Source organism: Cryptosporidium muris, genomic scaffold (genome assembly GCF_000006515.1).
Source record: "Cryptosporidium muris RN66 scf_1106632373475 genomic scaffold, whole genome shotgun sequence".
Classification (NCBI taxonomy): domain Eukaryota; phylum Apicomplexa; class Conoidasida; order Eucoccidiorida; family Cryptosporidiidae; genus Cryptosporidium; species Cryptosporidium muris.
The window spans coordinates 51,955-70,774 of record NW_002196574.1 but is presented as its reverse complement, the minus strand read 5'-3'; the positions used below and the strand labels follow the sequence as shown (position 1 = coordinate 70,774).

The 18,820-nt window shown below is 26.1% G+C and overlaps 9 protein-coding genes across 9 annotated transcripts, besides 29 other annotated features; 3 read left to right on the top strand and 6 right to left on the bottom strand.

The window, feature by feature from the left end:
* Positions 1-47: 47 nt before the first annotated feature.
* Positions 48-126: a sequence feature (AT_rich).
* Positions 127-185: 59 nt separating this feature from the next.
* Positions 186-233: a sequence feature (AT_rich).
* A 488-nt stretch (positions 234-721) lies between these two features.
* Positions 722-801: a sequence feature (AT_rich).
* A 201-nt stretch (positions 802-1,002) lies between these two features.
* CMU_012410 (uncharacterized protein) lies at positions 1,003-2,428 on the top strand (the record flags this gene model as incomplete). Its single annotated transcript, XM_002140880.1, has 2 exons — positions 1,003-2,125; positions 2,325-2,428. The coding sequence occupies 2 exons, from the start codon at positions 1,003-1,005 to the stop codon at positions 2,426-2,428; spliced, it is 1,227 nt and encodes a 408-aa protein (XP_002140916.1).
* Positions 2,429-2,544: 116 nt separating this feature from the next.
* Positions 2,545-2,574: a sequence feature (AT_rich).
* Positions 2,575-2,583: 9 nt separating this feature from the next.
* Positions 2,584-2,634: a sequence feature (T-rich).
* Positions 2,635-2,694: 60 nt separating this feature from the next.
* Positions 2,695-2,762: a sequence feature (A-rich).
* A 69-nt stretch (positions 2,763-2,831) lies between these two features.
* Positions 2,832-2,870: a sequence feature (AT_rich).
* Positions 2,871-3,136: 266 nt separating this feature from the next.
* CMU_012400 (protein phosphatase 2A regulatory B subunit, putative) lies at positions 3,137-5,318 on the bottom strand (the record flags this gene model as incomplete). Its single annotated transcript, XM_002140879.1, has 2 exons — positions 3,137-5,183; positions 5,311-5,318. The coding sequence occupies 2 exons, from the start codon at positions 5,316-5,318 to the stop codon at positions 3,137-3,139; spliced, it is 2,055 nt and encodes a 684-aa protein (XP_002140915.1).
* Positions 4,149-4,181: a sequence feature (AT_rich).
* Positions 4,637-4,658: a sequence feature (AT_rich).
* A 411-nt stretch (positions 5,319-5,729) lies between the features above and the next one.
* On the bottom strand, positions 5,730-7,403 carry CMU_012390 (uncharacterized protein; the record flags this gene model as incomplete). The annotated part of the gene is made up of 1 exon (XM_002140878.1): positions 5,730-7,403. The coding sequence occupies one exon, from the start codon at positions 7,401-7,403 to the stop codon at positions 5,730-5,732; it is 1,674 nt and encodes a 557-aa protein (XP_002140914.1).
* Positions 6,600-6,651: a sequence feature (AT_rich).
* Positions 6,708-6,745: a sequence feature (AT_rich).
* Positions 7,038-7,094: a sequence feature (AT_rich).
* A 100-nt stretch (positions 7,404-7,503) lies between the features above and the next one.
* Positions 7,504-7,539: a sequence feature (AT_rich).
* Positions 7,540-7,555: 16 nt separating this feature from the next.
* CMU_012380 (uncharacterized protein) lies at positions 7,556-8,509 on the top strand (the record flags this gene model as incomplete). Its single annotated transcript, XM_002140877.1, has 1 exon — positions 7,556-8,509. The coding sequence occupies one exon, from the start codon at positions 7,556-7,558 to the stop codon at positions 8,507-8,509; it is 954 nt and encodes a 317-aa protein (XP_002140913.1).
* Positions 8,510-8,639: 130 nt separating this feature from the next.
* Positions 8,640-8,686: a microsatellite.
* A 9-nt stretch (positions 8,687-8,695) lies between these two features.
* Positions 8,696-12,373, bottom strand: CMU_012370 (uncharacterized protein; the record flags this gene model as incomplete). The annotated part of the gene is made up of 1 exon (XM_002140876.1): positions 8,696-12,373. One exon carries the CDS (start codon positions 12,371-12,373, stop codon positions 8,696-8,698), a length of 3,678 nt encoding a protein of 1,225 aa, XP_002140912.1.
* A 251-nt stretch (positions 12,374-12,624) lies between these two features.
* Positions 12,625-12,667: a sequence feature (AT_rich).
* Positions 12,668-12,738: 71 nt separating this feature from the next.
* Positions 12,739-12,769: a microsatellite.
* Positions 12,770-12,807: a sequence feature (AT_rich).
* A 425-nt stretch (positions 12,808-13,232) lies between these two features.
* On the bottom strand, positions 13,233-13,988 carry CMU_012360 (proteasome subunit alpha type 4, putative; the record flags this gene model as incomplete). The annotated part of the gene is made up of 1 exon (XM_002140875.1): positions 13,233-13,988. One exon carries the CDS (start codon positions 13,986-13,988, stop codon positions 13,233-13,235), a length of 756 nt encoding a protein of 251 aa, XP_002140911.1.
* Positions 13,989-14,235: 247 nt separating this feature from the next.
* Positions 14,236-14,349: a sequence feature (AT_rich).
* Positions 14,350-14,402: 53 nt separating this feature from the next.
* Positions 14,403-14,891, bottom strand: CMU_012350 (cyclin-dependent kinase regulatory subunit family protein; the record flags this gene model as incomplete). Its single annotated transcript, XM_002140874.1, has 4 exons — positions 14,403-14,527; positions 14,587-14,642; positions 14,697-14,744; positions 14,824-14,891. The coding sequence occupies 4 exons, from the start codon at positions 14,889-14,891 to the stop codon at positions 14,403-14,405; spliced, it is 297 nt and encodes a 98-aa protein (XP_002140910.1).
* Positions 14,529-14,577: a sequence feature (AT_rich).
* Positions 14,746-14,782: a sequence feature (AT_rich).
* Positions 14,892-14,908: 17 nt separating the features above from the next.
* Positions 14,909-14,950: a sequence feature (AT_rich).
* Positions 14,951-15,155: 205 nt separating this feature from the next.
* Positions 15,156-15,188: a sequence feature (AT_rich).
* Positions 15,189-15,291: 103 nt separating this feature from the next.
* Positions 15,292-15,336: a sequence feature (AT_rich).
* Positions 15,337-15,360: 24 nt separating this feature from the next.
* Positions 15,361-15,396: a sequence feature (AT_rich).
* A 14-nt stretch (positions 15,397-15,410) lies between these two features.
* Positions 15,411-16,667, bottom strand: CMU_012340 (protein kinase domain-containing protein; the record flags this gene model as incomplete). Its single annotated transcript, XM_002140873.1, has 1 exon — positions 15,411-16,667. One exon carries the CDS (start codon positions 16,665-16,667, stop codon positions 15,411-15,413), a length of 1,257 nt encoding a protein of 418 aa, XP_002140909.1.
* Positions 16,667-16,696: a microsatellite.
* A 34-nt stretch (positions 16,697-16,730) lies between these two features.
* Positions 16,731-16,840: a sequence feature (AT_rich).
* A 333-nt stretch (positions 16,841-17,173) lies between these two features.
* Positions 17,174-17,343: a microsatellite.
* Positions 17,344-17,480: 137 nt separating this feature from the next.
* Positions 17,481-17,565: a sequence feature (AT_rich).
* Positions 17,564-18,772, top strand: CMU_012330 (uncharacterized protein; the record flags this gene model as incomplete). The annotated part of the gene is made up of 1 exon (XM_002140872.1): positions 17,564-18,772. The coding sequence occupies one exon, from the start codon at positions 17,564-17,566 to the stop codon at positions 18,770-18,772; it is 1,209 nt and encodes a 402-aa protein (XP_002140908.1).
* Positions 18,721-18,807: a sequence feature (AT_rich).
* Between the last annotated feature and the right edge of the window lie 13 nt (positions 18,808-18,820).

The following is an 18,820-nucleotide window of genomic DNA, read 5'->3' as shown; positions in this document are numbered from 1 at the left end:
ATTAGAAATAAATAAAAAACGACTGGTGACAATTGTTCAAGTTATTCTTTTTATTAAGATTTAATTGTTTTTTTTTTTTTTAATAAGAAATTAAAAATTTATTTGTATTATAATAGAATATATATTGTAAGATTTATGGATGATATTATTACCATATTCCAACTATTTCATTAGGGATATTTCTGTTAAATTAATTATATATAAAAAGATATTTGTTATTATATAGTTATAAACTCTCTATTTAACTTTAATATATAAAAAGTTGATTTGATGAACTTGATTTTTAAAATAGAGTAATATCATTTTGAAGGTAATAAATTAGCTTGAATATTTAGAAATAAAATATTCTGAAATAGGGTATAAAATAAGTTTGGAGTAATTTAACCATTAATTTTTGTTTCTAATTTCCTTTTTTTCGAAAATATTAATAGATTGTATGCTGCTATGAAAATTTAATTTGCATGCAAAGGCGCTATAACGTTAATGGAGTTATTTACTCAATACTTTTTTGGTATCCTTTACCGGTATAACATGCATCCCCACTAGTCTTTTTTTTTTGTCTTTAAAGATATTTTTTGATTTGGAGTTTTTTTAGTATACATAATTATATTTTGTTGTAATTATTTGTCGTAGGCAAAATAATAAGTATAATGAAGAAATTAGATGGTTTCAGAAATAAATTCTCAAAAATAATAATTTTGGGTATATTACTAATGTAAGCTTATTATAAAAAAAAGAAGTTCATATTTATACATATTATGTTATGTATAAAAAAACTTAAATTTTATTTGTAAATTTATTGAATTTGGAGTTAAATGATCTTTATGATTATATTTTAGGGTTATTTTGAGTATGTTTCTTTATGATTCCAATTTGAATCCTCTTGAAAATTTCATTGGAAGGGTAATTTATTTGTATACTTCATATATCAGTAATTTTTGGTCATTAGAAACATTAGAACAAGTGGAAAATTATAGAAACTTGGACTGTACCATTTTTAAGATGTTAATGTATGGATTAAAGAGAGACAATGTTGGTTTAGTAGTTGAGCATAATATAGGATATGGAGGATTAACTGGTTGGAATATTCTAAAACCATTAAATAGTATAAATTCTGTTGAATATCATGGAATTAAAATAAATAATACTGAACTTGATCAATTGAAGGATAGGACAAATGAAAATATAATAGTTAGCTTTTATGCTAGCAAAAATTTACTAAATACTTATCCTCATTTATTAAAAAAATTAAAACAAACCGTAAAATATAATATAAATGAAGATGATAGTGATGGGAATAGTAATATATCATGTTTTTCATCAATTTATCACAAAGAATCAATTATTAAGGTTATAGAGGAAAGTGATGTAGAAAGAAGTTCAGATACAAAAGTAGAACCATTTAAACTAAAATATGGGGAATTAAGTGATAATATTGATACCAGCTTATTTCCAAGTATTGTTGTATTAATACATGGAGGTGGTTTTGTACTTGGTGATAGATTTACTTATGATATATTACTTAAGAGACATGCAAATGTATTGGGAGATTCCCCAAACTCAAGTATTGTTGTATTTATTGAATATAGAAAGTCACCTAAATGGAAATTTCCGATTCCATTAGAGGATATTATCATATCTATGGCATGGTTACATTCGAATGCATTGGAATTTGGTTTAAATCCTAATAAAATTGCTTTAATTGGAGATTCTGCAGGTGGTAATTTAGTTGTTTCATCTTTAACTTCTTGTTTTGATATCCAACAAAAAAATCAGGAAAAGTCAATAAAATTTTGTAAATGGGTTGATTCAGTTAAATATATTGGTTTAATATATCCAGCTATTTGTCAAAAGTGTGTAACAAATTCAAAGCTTCAAACTGTTAAGCTTGGTTTTTTAAATTGGAATGCAATGGCTTGGTTTGAAAAACAGTACCAATCTAGTTATATTGAAGACCATTTTGATTGGAGATCTCAACCACTACTAACACCATCTAATATATTAAAAAAACTTCCAATTACAAATATTGTCTTGATTAACAAAGATATATTGCAAGATGAAGGTTATTTGTTATATGAAATACTAAAAAAATTGAAGGTATTAGTTTCAGTTAGAATTTTTGAAGGTAAGATAAGTTTATATTAAGCATAATAATCAGGAAGTAATATTATAATAGTATTACAAGCAAATACTTGGTAAACCAAAGTATTTATAAATTTGTTGGCTGATTTAATTTAAAATGAATAGCATAGATGAATCTGAAATCTGTAATAATTGATTTTCAGATGGTTTATTCCCACTTTATGTTTATTTTTTTTTTTTAGGATTTCATGGAATCTATGGAAGTTATTTATTTAAAGGAGGAAATGAAGCTTTTATTTGGATTAACGAAGGTATAAAGTCACTTTGGTCTAAGAAATATTTATAGAATATACTAATGGACAAGCCAATTTCATTTAGAAAAATAAATACAAGCAATATATACTGTAGAATCAGGGTTCCAGTACTTGTTTATATATATTGTTTATGGTATCAGTTCAGTAGATATATATTAGTTAAAATATTTATATTATACACAATCGAAATATAAATTATAATTAATTAAAATAGAATAAACTAAACAAGAATAATATATTCAAGCTATGTAAAAGGTAATTACATTGATTATAGCTCTTCTATATTATTAAAGTCAAGTATTTCATACTTAGTTGATATTTATATTCATTATACTATTATTTTATTATATTGGATTTTATTTCATTATTCTCGTTGACTTATCGCAAATTACAATTTTATACTAACATATGAAACAAGACAAAATGATATACATCTATTAATATATATATATCAATATAAATTCTTAATTATTTCAGATCTCTTATGAACCTGGTTCAGAAACATTTATTAGAATACAATGAAGTTATATAAGTGATAATAGATATTATTGTGGAAATTAGTATCAATAAAGAATATCCCTAGAGAAATAATAATTTCGCCAATATTTAACGTTCAAAATAATATATATATACTTAGATTATTTCATTCTAGATAATGGAATTATTGTATTAATAATCTATTTTAAAGTAAGTCTTGAGTAAAAGACTAATTTAGGACAAAGTTATATCATTAACATGTATTAGTTAATTTGGGATTGTTTACTCTGAGCAAGATTTAAAATTTGTTTCCAATTATCATCTCTTTTTTGTTGAATCACCTCTGATTTCTGGATCTCAACATTATTCTTTTCTGTAATCTGTGCAAATAATGCTGGATCTGTCTCTGCTAAAACTTTGTTCACAACAAAGGTAAGTCCATGAACTGTTGAATTCCAGTGTATCTTCTTATTTTGTGAGGCTAGAGCCTTAACTAAAACAGGATAAATTTCACTCTTGTATGTATTTATTAAATTCACGATAACCTCATTATTCCATAAATATAAAACTCTTTCAGCTACATGAAAATGTGGACTTTGTATACAAAATGCTAGTCTTTCAAATATAGGTACTAATATAGGCTCAATATAATTTGTAGGTGTTATCTCAAGTAATTCTTCTAATTCATTTAAGAATAATATTTGCTTTGATGAGTTTGTAATTGGCCAATATCGCAACATTCCTTTAATAATAGGAACAGATAATTTTGTATCTTTCTCAATATATTGTACTAAACAATAAATTAATTGTTGATGGAATGATGCAATACATTTAGCTTTATGTAATGGTATAAGTGCAGTTTCTAAAAATATCTTATGTTCCTCTTTTAATGGTATTGTAAAACCATTTACAATTGAAACAAATATCTCTAATAATTCAGCAATACCACGGTGTGGTTCACCATCTATTATGACTCTAAGAAATATATGTTTCATTGCTTTTCTAATACAACTTCTTCTAGGCATTATTTTCCCATATATCCTATGTAATATAGTTTTTAAATAATCTCTTTCACGTGGATCATAACTCTGAAATAAATCAATTAGTTTTAATATAAATGCATTATCAATGTACTTCTTTGCAATCTTTGTACCAAATTGAGAACTTATTACAAAACGTAAAAAAAATTCATAAACAACTAATAAATGTGGCCAACTAGGTTCTAGTGATTGTTCATCTTCATCATATTCTAGTACTGTATTATTTAAAGATCCGATATTATTTACATTATTATTATTATTTATATTACTACCTAAATTTGAATTCCCACAATTCAATATTCCATTGTTATTTAAATTATTTGATGCAGGTTGACAATTGTGTATAAATGATCTAAATATATTGCTTGATATCATCAATAAAACATCCGGAACAATACATTCTTGAAATATATGCTCATTATTACTTATATATTCCACTAATTCAAGCAAGGTTTCTCTTTTCTTTTCTTTTAATAAACTGGCAGAATTATTATTAAAGTTAAATATAATGCAGCATACTCTTAATTTTTGTCTAAGTAGGTCTATATGCTCCTCAGGTTTGACCTGATGAAGTAGTGGTAACGAACTATATGGATCATCAACCAAGATATGACCAAAATTCGTTTCCTTTAGTCCAAAAGGTAAAGTATCTAATGAGGTCATATTGAAAGCAGAAATTATGTTAGGAGTAAAGTTCAAAACACTATTTGAAGTTATTCCTTGATTATTATTTATTATTAATAAAGTATCCTTATTATTCATTACTAATTCTTGTTCTTTAATCTTATTATTTCTGGCAAACTCTGATAAATCTGTATGTTGTTGACTTTTTGGTTCCTCAGTATCACTATCCAAGTTTGAATTTAAGGTGTTAAAATCCCTAATAAATGAAAAATTCGATATTTTCAAAAATTCATTAGGTGGATACAATACTTCTACATAATGTTTTGAATCCTTAAAAAGAGTACCAATAGCTTCTTTTGAGCTATATGAATCATTTACTGACATATTTGTGTATTCACATATATATTTAGAAATCTCAGAACTATTCATCCCCTTAGGTAGATTTTTTAGTAATTCCTCTTTTTTAACATTATCCAATACTTGAGCCCCAAATTTATCATTAATTGAATGATCATCACGAGATAATGGTGTTACTTGTTTGGCAAGAATATCGTCACTGTTGTTAGTAATATCACCACTTTGATTACTCGTAATATCTGTAGTATTTTCACAACTTGCAACACGACGTCGCAATGACTGCAAAACTCTAAAAAAATAAGAAGTTTAATAATAATATAATCAGATAATGGTATAGGTATAAGGGAAATAAATAACAAAGCCACTGTAACATAAATAATTCTGATATGGATAATCAAAAGTAAAGTTTAACTTACCTATTCATCAAAATACAGTGATATTTCTATGCCTGATTAGATAAATGTACGTGTAGATCTTCAAATACCCATACATAATTGGATTAATTGTGTTCCTTCTTCTCCACAATCTTTACAAAAATTAGGGGGAGAATTAGCGCCAGATACTAGCGCCGTTTAGTGTAGACAGCTGTAATTCTAAGGGAATCCGTCTTTAGTATTAACTAGAGAACTCAAATAAAAGTTAAAATTAAAATCTTATAGTACTTTGTATACTAATTCTTATTTATTCAACAATTGTTACTCCTAGTAATTAAGGATAATCTCCTGTATCTACTTTATAGAGATTAAAACAAATTTTGATTTATCATCAAGATATCTAAAGAATAAACTGTAAATCCTCTAAAGTTCCAATAATCTTTAACCTAGTCTTCTAATGTTCAACAATCCTCAATATGGAGAGTGTATGAAGTGTTACTTTTATTAAATATATCTGATAATCTTGCATTATATATGTTTACTAAGTATACAGATGTAGATAATATAAGAAAATTCCAAACTAAATCTTCAAATTTCATTGAAATAGTAATATCGTCAATATTTTCCATTGTAATTCCACATAAATCATGTAGTAAATCCTCAAAATAATGTAAGATATATTGTTTTCTATTATATTCACTAATAAGTGATTGAATAAATGAATATGAATCTTTATACGAGATTTCTGTATGGTCTGTGATATCCATATTTTTTATAATTTCCTCAACTTCCTTACAGAAAATATTTTGCATTTTATAAATAGTAGAACCATTTATTATACAGTAATAATGGGGGAAAAAAAAAAGTGTATTCAGTGGATCAAATGACTTTCTTATTAATAAACCATTTTCATTATAATTTAAAGCAATATATTGATCACTATCCCATATATAGTTAATTTCATTTAATTCAATAGTAAATTTATTAGTAGTTTCATCATAACATATAATAAACCAATCAAATTTATGTCGATTATAAGGATATTCATTATACATATATTTAACTATTGAATTTATATCTTCTAAATAACTTGAGTTAATATTTGCATTAAGTATACATGGTAAAAGTGGTAAAATATTTAAAACATTTATATGATTTATAATACAATCTTGAATATTTGTCAATATATTTTCTATAAAGGAATATTGAATAATATGATCACCTATAATAATATATTTAGAATTAGATAACTTAATATTTACTTTTAACCACTTAAGAATACTATTATTATTTGATATATTTACACCAATTGTATTTAGAATTTCTTGTAGTTTATTAATATTTATATATCCATTATTTAAGATAAAATTTTGAATATAATTTGTTTGTTCAATATAATAAACTTGTGGTATATAAATATCATCATGAATAATAAAACCAAATATAATTTTTGAATTAATATATTTTTGAATAATATCTCCTATATAAGCTTTATCACAATATGTACAATCTAATATATTATCTATTAATACTGGTTTGATTGCAACAGATAAGCATCCACGTATTATACTAGAAACAATATCAATATATTTAATAGATATCACCAATTGTTCCTTATTAGTTTTTTGTATAATTTTACCTTGAATTAGTCCACTATTTATTTTATTCACTAATTCACCTTTCAAATACCCAATAGACAAATTATAGATTTGGCTTAATTCATTTAAAGACAAAATACCAATATTTTGTAAGTCTCTACTTATCTTTTCAAATATATTATTAGTATAATTATTTGATATAATATCTCCATTATATATTAATATTTTGTTGCAATGATCTGTCTTCTGCAAGTCTCTAATAAGTGCATTTATTATATCCATATTAACATTTAGATTTCTAGCTGCAAATGATATATTTAATCTACCATTAGATAATTCTAACATAGAATAAATTTGTTTATATAAAGCATCTTTAGTATAAAATACACTCCCATCAGTTGAATTAATTAATTCTAATTTTCCTTTATTAAGTAACTTGCATAAAATATCCACACATACATTTTCATTAAGATATGTAGATTCTTCTTTATTCTGTATAATTTCTAATAATTTCTGAAGTTCTTCAATCTCACTCATACTTTTTTTGTCTATAATACAAAATACTTTTATCTGTCCCATATATAGACCTCAAGCGCGAAGACAGTATTAACATAATTTGAAGTTTGATAGATCATAGTTAATATATATAAAAAGTTTATTTATTTGAATATTAGAGACTTCTCTTATTTATGAATGAACTTGATGAATCTTTGGATAGTTTGGAAGAAAAAAGAAACTATCATATTGAACAGCTGAAATTAGTTGAAGATCAATTAACCATTAGTGATAATGAAAATAATAATATATTAATGAAATTAAGAGATGATCTCATTGAGATAATAAATTTGACCAATGACTTGATTAAATATAAGTCTAGTGTAGAATTAAATAAATCAACAAATATATCTGCAATAGTGCCTACAAATAATGAAAATACAAATGAGGTTGCAAAAACTGAGATACATTCAAATTTACCATTAACTAAATCCATTAAATTAGAAGATTCTTTTAACCATATCTTACCATCTATAATAGATGTTAATGGGAAGTCTTTTAATATAGGTAGAACTGTAGAGTTAAATTCGACAGATAATTATAGAAAATATGCAAAAATTGAATCAGAATCGGGGACAGGTTATAAAGTATGCTTATTTGGTAGTAATAAAACTATTGAAATATCTAAGGGGAAAGTCCACTTATTACCTGAATTGACCAATTTAAAGAAAGATGATGATGCAGAAGCACTATATAGTTATGATGGATGTTGGTATGCTTGTAAAATTAAAGATGTAAGACAAAATGGATATCTTATTGAATATTCTGGATATGAAGAAGATGATATAATTCCATTTGATAGAATCCGTATACCAAGGAGATCTGATAAAGTACTTGATAATGAATCTAAAATCCCAAATATAATTACTCCAGCTGGATATAAAGTCCCAGAGAATTTGATCATTAAACCTACTGACTCAGAAAAAGTGAAATTTGATAAAAGAAGAAAAATGTCCGCAATTAAGAAGCAACAACGTAGTGACTTCATTGAATCTCGTGCCATTAAAAGACAAGACTCATGGAAAAAACACATAAATTCTGTTAACAAGGTACCAATATTTAATAAGATATTATCAAATTATAAATAAGTAAATCGAGATATTGACAGTATACTTTCTCTATGATTCTTATTTTATTTGATCAATAATGCTTAATTATATTTAGAAGATAGAATTTTACTGAACAAATGACTTAGTTTTGTAGGAATTTATATTGATCTCTTTCTTTTTGTTTTCTACTTTTTTTCTTTTTTTCTTTTTTTCTTTTTCTACTCTTTACTTTGGTAATATACGTTTAAATGCCATTAACCAATTTTTATTGTGTTCCCATTCACTAGAGCTCAAATCAATATGGATTTTGTGAGCTGCAACAAAGTCTCCAGATTGCATTGCTTGACATAATTTAACTACTTGATTTGAGACATGATCTGTAATGTTACCAGTTTTCAATTTATCAAATAATTCATCAAAACGTTTCTGAGCATCTGCTTGCTTTCTTGGTTCATTTACAAATGCTTCTAATAGGGACTTATTAATTGTTGACATTACTAGATCTAATAGTTGGGGGGGAAGTGGTTGACTAGATTGTATATTAGGAGATCTCTTTGTTGCTGCCTGTATTTGTCTATTTATACTTGCTGTAGAAGATGTATTTGAATTTAATTGTTGAGTAGCTGTTGGTAATGGCCATGGAATAGGCATACCTGGTATTGGGGGTGTTGCTCCACTATGTGGTGCCGTAGTGAGTGATGGTCGTGACATTTGAGAATTTTGTAAGGATTGTTGGGAAAATCCAAATTTTTGTTGTAATGATTGTTGACCTACTTGAATTGGATTTTGTATGGATTGGCCCTGATTAGAAATATATGAGAGTGAATTTTGCGAAGGAATTGAAGGTATTTGAGGAATTGTTGATATAGAAGGGATTTGTGGAATAGACACTGATGGTAGTGTTGTAGATCCCGGAATTTGTCCACCATAAGATGCAGGAGAATTTGGACGTGTTAATGTATTATTTGGAGGTGGTGGTGGTGGTATTGATTTATTTATAATATTGCCTGGAGTAATTGATGATGAAGGACGAGCCATTGGTGTTGGTGCTCCTGAAGACATACTACCTATAGATGGAGGCATTATTGAGGATAAATTCGAATTTATATATTGATGAGATTGTTGGTTGGGTAATATTGTTCCTGTTTGTGATGTTGATGACAATATAGATGATATACCAGATGGTTGTGATGGAATTATTGTTGGAGAAGGTGCTATTGCTGAAGATGGTCTATGTGACATTTGTGGTGAAATCTGAGATAATACTCCAGAGGGAGCTTGATATACATTCATATTATTTTGTATATTCCTACCAAATTGCTGGACATTCTGAGTCGTTATATACTGTCTTTGTTGTATATTATTTGGAAATATATCAATCAATGTATAAGGAAATGGAGGTTGACTAAAACCAAGAGATTTCATGACCTCAGGAGCTGCATTATATATCCTATCACGTAACATTGCAGAATTTATAGATGTATCATTTGCAGCCAGAGTAGACAAAAATTTCATTGCAGCAGTAATACGTCCAGAATTTGCTAATATCTCTGCATAATGTACAACTTGTTTTGTTATATTCTCATCATTCCCATTGAATCTTGTTGCTGACTGTAATATAGCAACTTTTTCAACAAAATCTTGTAATCCAAGGATTAATGAACTCTGACCAGATGTAGTCATATTACCCCATATTTCTATAGAATTTCTGAAATTTCTTGCACATAAGTAACAAATTAATGCTGATCTTACATCAAACTTTTCATCTTGTAGTCTCTTTGCCAATAATTCAGATAAATATTCCATACAATATTTTGACTGCTCACTTGAAGTGCAAAGTGGATTACTTTGCATACTTTCTGGATGAGTATAAATGGCTATGATTGCCAATACCTCACTCCAATAATCTAAATTACTTGTCTTCACAAAATCTTCCAAATCATCAAACATTACATAACCAAAACATTTTTGTAAATAAGCCAAATCATGTTTCTTAATATATTGACGACGTACATATTCTAGAGAAGGGCCACCAATACGTATTGCCATTAATAAGGCTTCAGAAAAAAAACCACATGTAACACAAACATCTATAGCAGCCTCAATATTTCCAGTAATAAACAAATCTTTAATAACATTTTCTTCACATTTACTCCACTCTCTCTCACGAACAGAATTTAGCCTATTTCCACTAGTGTTTGCAGAAATATTTGTAGAATTTCCAAATATATTGCTTGGAGTATTATATTCATGATCAAATTGATACTGTTCATTAACCTTCTCTTGAATATATTGTTCTTCATTATTAGAATCACCATTAATATCTGTCTTCTCTCCTAATTGTTGAAAAAATTTCTCTGGATCTAAACATTGAGATGTCATGAAATTTTGTGGATCATAACTTGTACTAGAATTTCCAAATGTAGATGTTCCACTATATTCTGATTTCAAACCACTATTAAAATTATTTATTTCTACTTGTAATCCCTCACCTTTATTAATACCTGGTTTCCTACCTAAAAATTGACTTGCATTATAATTTGCATTATTTGAATCAAAGCCTAATAATGATGCAATATAAAGTCTTTTTTCAGCACTATCATCTGTAAACATATTTTCTACTAAATTCCATGCTAATTTTTCATTATTATTATCTACTTCACTTGCCTTTTTTCGACAATATCCGATGTAATTACCCTGACTTAATAATTGATCAAATATATCTGCATGTGGTATTATTTCCGGGTTTGAAGGAACTACATAAAGATTACATTTAGGATTTATATTATTTGATAAATTAGAAAATGTTACCATTTTACCAGAAAATGCGAAATTGACTCCTGTTGGTCTACGATACCATGAAGGGACATATGTTATAATATGTGAATGTGATAATGAATATATACCAACTCTATCATTATGAGATGCAGTTGCATATATTCCAGGAGTGTATGGGGACCATATATTCTGAACATTCCATTGTTGAGAATACATCTCAGAATATATCTCAGGTTGTTGATTATTTAAAAATGTCCAACATATAGTCTTACCATCCTTCCCAGAAGATAATAATAAATTTGGATCCAAAGATGAAAAATCTACTGATAATATACCTTTCTGATGTCCAACTATAGCTTCCTTAAATGGATAAGATACATTACGTAAATCCCATAATTGTAATGAAGGATTTCTATCATCATCATAACCAACAACAATCTGAGTAGGCTGTTGAGGTACCCAAGCTAATGTTGAAGGTCTATGTCTTTGTGCAGGATCACGAAATGTTATTGCACTTTTACGCAACTTTAAATCCCAAATGACCGTAAGTCCATTTGTTGATGATGATGCCATTATATGTGGTACTTTTTGATTCCATCTTAATGCAGTTAATTCAGTATCACCATGTTTATTATCACGTCCTGGTTCATAAGAATTAATTGAATCACCAGTCTCATTATTTAAATCAGTAACATAGACTTTTCCATCACTACATCCAGATCCTAATAAATGCTTATCAACATTATTAAAATTTAAGCAAGTTACACTCGATTCATGGACCTTAACATTTGACAAATTATTTAAATTACAGTAAAGATCTATATCCTCAGATTCAGAAATTATTGGTCTAAAAAAATCTAAATATCCATTTTCCATACCAATACATATAATCCCCATATTACTATTTCCAGTTTGATTTCCCCAAGCTATTGAGGTGCATCTACTGCTCATTTCTGTTGAACCAATTATAGGAATATCTTTGTCATTACTTGAAATATCAAACAATCCAATATTCAAATTTGAATTTATTCCACAACTTCCAATTGCTAATATATTTGTAATTCTATGGTTTATTACAGGGCACCAGCATATCTTTGCTGATGCAACTGTCTCTTTTATTAACATATTTTAGCTAAAATAATAATCACAATATAATTGTATCTTAATCTACTTTTTTCCTAAGTACTTTTAACACAATGTTTTTAATAAATTCAACTTTCTTCTTATTATTAAGAAAATATAATGCGACAGGAGTAGCCCACGTTATCCAAGCGGGGTGGGGACTTTCTGTTTATTGCTATTGCTTGTACCCTAAATGATTATTATTAATTAGATTTGATCAATATTTTATAATATTACAACAAAACAACTTTCTCTTTTTTAAATAGAATATAATTTATTTTTATATATTTTTAATATGTATTAGGCCAAATAAATGAATTTAAATATTGAATCTTAATTCTATATATTTATGGCATTCACCTTATTAGTATATATATAAATATATAAATATATATATATTATTATTAAAAAATAATATAAATTTTTTTATATAATTAGCTTACAAAATACTAATAATTCTTCTTTTAATCCTGTTATTATTATATAACAACGGTATATATTGGTATTTATTAAGTGCATGCAAATACCGGTACTCCTATCCACTTTAAGATGTAATCAAATAAAAAGAAGAAATGATTTAATAGAAAAAGAAATCTGTAATTCTCTAAAATAAAGTAATTAGTAGGAGTAATCTTAACAGTTTAGTCATATCATATTGCATTTGTAGGTACTATATTATAAATAAAAAGCTTTGGAAAGTTATTTAAAAAAAAAGAGGGGGGGGGGGGGGGAGAGAAAAAAAAGTTAAAAATTTGGTCAATCTAAATCAATGATCAAAATAGTATTATTTACTTTTCAAAAGAGAAACTATCTAAATTTGTGAAAATAACAGCAAATATCATACTAAAATAAATTTACCAGCTTAATTATTGGTATTTTCAGATGAGTTCTCAACCTGGACTTTATTAAGTATAGCTTGAATTTCATCATGTGAAAGAATTTTTTGAATACATCCAAATTTATCATCATGTTTCAATATTGAAAACTCAAGTTTATTAGCAGATGGTGAAGTTGTATCCATTGTTTTAGTTAAAACTTTTGCAATCAATAATAAACCTTCATCAACTGACAAATCATTTTTCCATTCTTGTTTAAGCATAGATGTGGCAGTTTGATTATTTTGTCCAATAGCAGTAGCCATCCAGCCAGAATAATTACCAGAAGGATCTGATTGGTATAATTGATATCCATGATAATGATCATATCCAGCAAAAAGAAAAGAAACTCCAAAAGGTCTCAAACCACCAAATTGAGTATAACTTTGTTTTCTATCACATATTTGAATAACTAATTGTTCTACTGGTTGTCGTTCACCATATGTATATTGGTATCTTTGTGCATCTATACGAGCTTGAGAAATTAATATATTTGCATCAGCTGTGAGACCTGCTACAGCACAAATAATATGATTATCTATAGTATATAATTTTTCTAATGTCCTTCCAGGATCTAATAATTTGGAAACTACAGCCTTATCAGCAGCTAAAATCACTCCATCTTTACAAAGGATTCCAATTGTTGGGGCTGCTTTATTAATAGCTTCTAGAGCATATTCTACCTGATAAAGACGACCATCAGGAGAAAATGTTGTTGTTCTGGAATCATAACGTCGGGACATCTTATAAATATATATAAATGATATTAATCAAGGAAACCCACAGAAATTCTAACTAAATTGCAGAGATTTTTATTTAGTATGCTACCCCTCAAAGTAAGGTTATGTTTGAATAAATTGGGAATAATTAGCGCCGATAACATTTTAAATAACAAGCTAAAAAAGAAGAAACATGGATATTTGTTAATGAATACCTCTTTTCTTTAAAAAAAGAGCAAAAAAACAAATTAATTTATGAGAATAACAATAGTATATATTATCTTTTAAATACAAAGATTATTTTAAGAATTAAAAATTTCTAATTATATAACAGAAATGAGTAGTATTAAAAATGACTTTTTTTTTTTTTTAAAAAAATAAATATGTAAAAGACAATCAAATTATATTCCTTTTTATTAATTGCCAAATATTTCGATATTAAAGTTGTCGACTTTCCACTTTACCAGTTTGGGGATTGGTTCCCTGTGGTCTGCGGAAACATAAAACCCATGGTTCCTTCTTCCAATCAAGAAAGTGAACCCATCCACGACTCATTTGAAGACCTATATAAATTATTATGAAATGATCATTAATATTAATTACAAATATATAAGGATCTTACCTAGAACATGACGCCATTCTTCCTCAGACATTAAAGCACCATTTCCTCTTGAGGCTCTATAAAACAATTATTAGATTTATTATTTTTGAATGTAACCAAAGTTATCATACCTATATTGCTGGAGTTTTTTACAAAGTGGACGAGTCAATTTAACAAACCTATTTAAAATAATAACAATAGTAATATTTTATTTATTGGGAGATCTTTAATAATAAACATGTTCAGAATCTAAATTACCTGTATTCATGAGTATCCATATCAAACTTTTCTGAGTATTCAACCTCTTCGGCATATGGACTCCTCATATTTAAGATTCGTTATGTAAAAATATTACTAAAAAAGTTTTTTAAAATAAGAAAAAAAAGGTAGTATACAAACTTCCTCTAATTACCATCTAAATAAAGTGAAGAGAAAAAAAAACTGAAAAATATCCCCACAAAAAGGCGGGCATACATGAAAATTTTAATATATATTTACATATACATTCAAGAAGATTAGTTATTCTATTAAGAAATAGGAAAATAGAAATAATACAAGCTCAATTATTAAAAAATTACTCATATATTCCCATTAATTAACAAATTATTATTTTAAAAATTAATCATACACTAAAATTGGATTAAATCTTAATTACAATTATAATTAATAAAAGTCATAATAAATCTCCTTTATTAAGAAGAGTACTTTATCGGAATTAATGATTAGTAAATTAATTTACTATTGAAAATAATAATAAGAAATATTAATTATGGTAAATCTATCACTTTTTTTTGGATATAATTAATATAACCAAAAAATATTTTAATTAAACAATTCACTTAATATTATCTTTCAAATTCAATATTATAGTTATTTGGCAATATCTTTTTAATAAGATAATCTGGAATAATAGATAATTCATATTTTGAAAAATTAAATAATTCGGGTGTTGCATCACCAATACCTTGAACAATAATAGGATTCTGGCTATAAGATTCTCTGAGATGATCAAAAAATGGATGTGCCATTGCTTCATATGGTTTAATACGAATATTTGGCTCATATCTTAATATTCTTTGTAATAAATCAATAGCTAATGATGGTGTATTATCAGGGAGAATCTTCTTCCAATCTTTGGCTTTTAATGTAGGGAATCTAACTTCTGTATAATGTGGATTCATAGCAATCATCTGTTCTTTTGTTGGTGTACCGAGAACTTGGATAATTTTTACTAATTGATCAATTGAAGTCTCTCCAGAAAATAATGGCTTTCCAAGTATTAATTCACCAAACACACAACCAATACTCCATAAATCAATATTTGGTGTATATTCAGTAGCACCTAACATTAATTCTGGTGCACGATAAAATCTACTACATATATATGCAACACTTAATTCATTTGGTATCAACCTTTTAGCTGAACCAAAGTCACATAATTTTAAAGTATTATTCTTTGTATCAACAAGTAAATTTTGTGGTTTAATATCTCTATGACATATACCTAATGAATGTAAAAAACCAACTGCACGAAATAATTGATATATATATATACTTACAATATTTATTGGCATTATATTTCCAGATCTAATAAAGGACTTTGACACACGATAAAGTGTTTCTGGTATATATTCCATTATAACATTTAAAAATTTATTTGATACTTTGGATTTCATATTATTATTACTATGTATAATATTTCTACCAATATTCCCACCACAATTTATATCATCAGTAGGTGGTTGGGGTGGTATTGGTTCCTCATCACCTGTTGTATAAAAGTAATCAATTAATTTTATAATATTTGGATGATCAAGTATTTTCATAATATCTAATTCACGATTCTTATAACGTGGGTCTTGAAGAACCTTTTTTAATGCATATCTTTGTCCATTATCAATATCTGTAACTTCACATACAATTCCAAATGAACCTGTTCCTAAAATCTTTCCAAGTACATATTTCTTGGATGTACCATCAATTTCAGAAGATGATGAAGTTGTAGATACACCAGATATATTATTTTTACTTTCAATTATTCCATTATAATTTGGAACAACTGTTTGTTGCTTCCTTGATATCTGAATATTGGCATTCTTCATTTCCTTTTTTTTTTTTTTTTTTTTTTCTTCTATTTCTAATTATAACTATATTATGGATAGTTGAAATATTATGTAAAATGATAATATTAAATAATTATTTAAGGTTTTTTTTTTTTCTCTCATATAATTAAAATTATGTTTCTAAATAATGTATTATTATTTATTTTTATATTCTCAACTTCAATTATTATTCCAAAATATTTGAATTTATATTATCAGTCATGACCATAATAAGTAAGTTTTATATTACTTAAATCAATGTACCAATGCAGTAATATGTAAATATGTGGATTAAGTCCACAATATATGAGCTATCTAAATAATATTAACTTGTTATATACGTATACTCTGTCATCTAATTTTTTCGACTAACTATACTGCATGGTGGATAAAGGGACAAGCCGTAATATTACACCCCCCCCCTTTTTTTTTTCTTCTTCCCTTTCTCTTTTTTTTGGGGAATAAAAAAGAAAAGTAAATTCTATAATTATTAATAAGATCTTTAGTTATATAATATTAAGTTAAGTTTATTTTAACTATTCTTTTTTTTTTGTTTTATAATAAAAAAGATATTATTATATTATCTAAATATATATAGTGTTTTAATAATATTGTATATATATATTATTATATATATACGGTTTTGTATAATATCTTATTATTATATATTATACTACTAAGAAATTAATCCATTTTAATTTCACTAATATTTTAATATTTCTGACTTTATTTGGCGCTTATGAACTAATCTGGCGGGTTTTTGTGTGTTAATATTTCTATTAATATTTAGAAATAAAATAGATCTCTAGAAACTAATTTAAAATTATTTATTAATTAGATTTGTCTATATTATAACTAATTTGCTATTATTAATTTAATAGTAAGATATTTTTAATATGGAGATTTCTATAATAAGAAATATAGTCACTGAAGTCTTAATAATTTATATATTTTGGGACTTGATATTTGTTAAATGTATAGATTGTAGAAATAATACCTTGAAATCAGAAGTTAAACAAAATTTAATATCGAAAGATGAGAATATATATGATAATGGAGATATTTTACAAAATATAGTAAATGATACAAATAATAAAATCTATAGTGATATTATTAATGCAATATTAGATGAATCTAACATAGATAAAGAAAATATTGTTAGTTTAACTCCATTAAAAGAAGGAGAGAGTTTATCTTCTCAAATAATTAATGAGGAATTCTTGAATGAATTAGATGATTTAGATTGGCAAATAGTTATGGAAAAAATATATCATTCAATATGGTATCATTGGAATAATAAATTTTATTCTGAATTTTCTAAAAGAGTACCAACTATATTACGTGAAATGAGAAAAATATCAAGTAAATTAGGTATTTCAATATTAGATAAAGATGAAATACTTGGAATAATAAATAAATTAAATCCAAAAACAAAGACAGTAGATGGTAAATTAAGTAAATTATCAAGAAAGATACTTAATAAAAAACCAGATGACATATATAATACAAATGATCCAAAAAAATTACATGATATACAATATAAGAGAGCTGAAGAAGCTATTATTAATATGATAGTCGAAATGAAAGGTTATATACGTATATTTTTAAAATTAATAGATATTAAGGCTTCACAAGCTGGTTTATTATTTTTAAATCATATACAAGGTCGTAGTTATTCAAAGATTGCAAAAAAAGATGATATTTTTAGAAATAATATAAGAAATTGTCCTATACAAACTGCATTTAATTATAGATATGTTGATGAAAATCTTGATTTACTTATGCATCATGAAAAGGGTTTCGGTATTTGGAATTTAGGGGAGTTAAATAAACATAAAAGTACTGTAGGATCATCAAGTTATATATCTAAAAAGATTAATGGAATAATAGATTTTGTTTATAGTGAATTTATAACCCCATCTGCATTAATTGTATCTGCAATTGAAGATACAACTTTATTACATGGTTCTTTATCGGGTGCTATATTGAGAAGTTTTTCAAGTTCATATAATATACCGTTATTAACTACTTTTGAATCACTTACTAAAGCTACATTTTTTTTTATTAAACAAATTGATATAAAACTATATAAGATTCTTCATTGATTATAAATTTTATATTTATAGATTAGATATATTTTGTGTGATTATCAT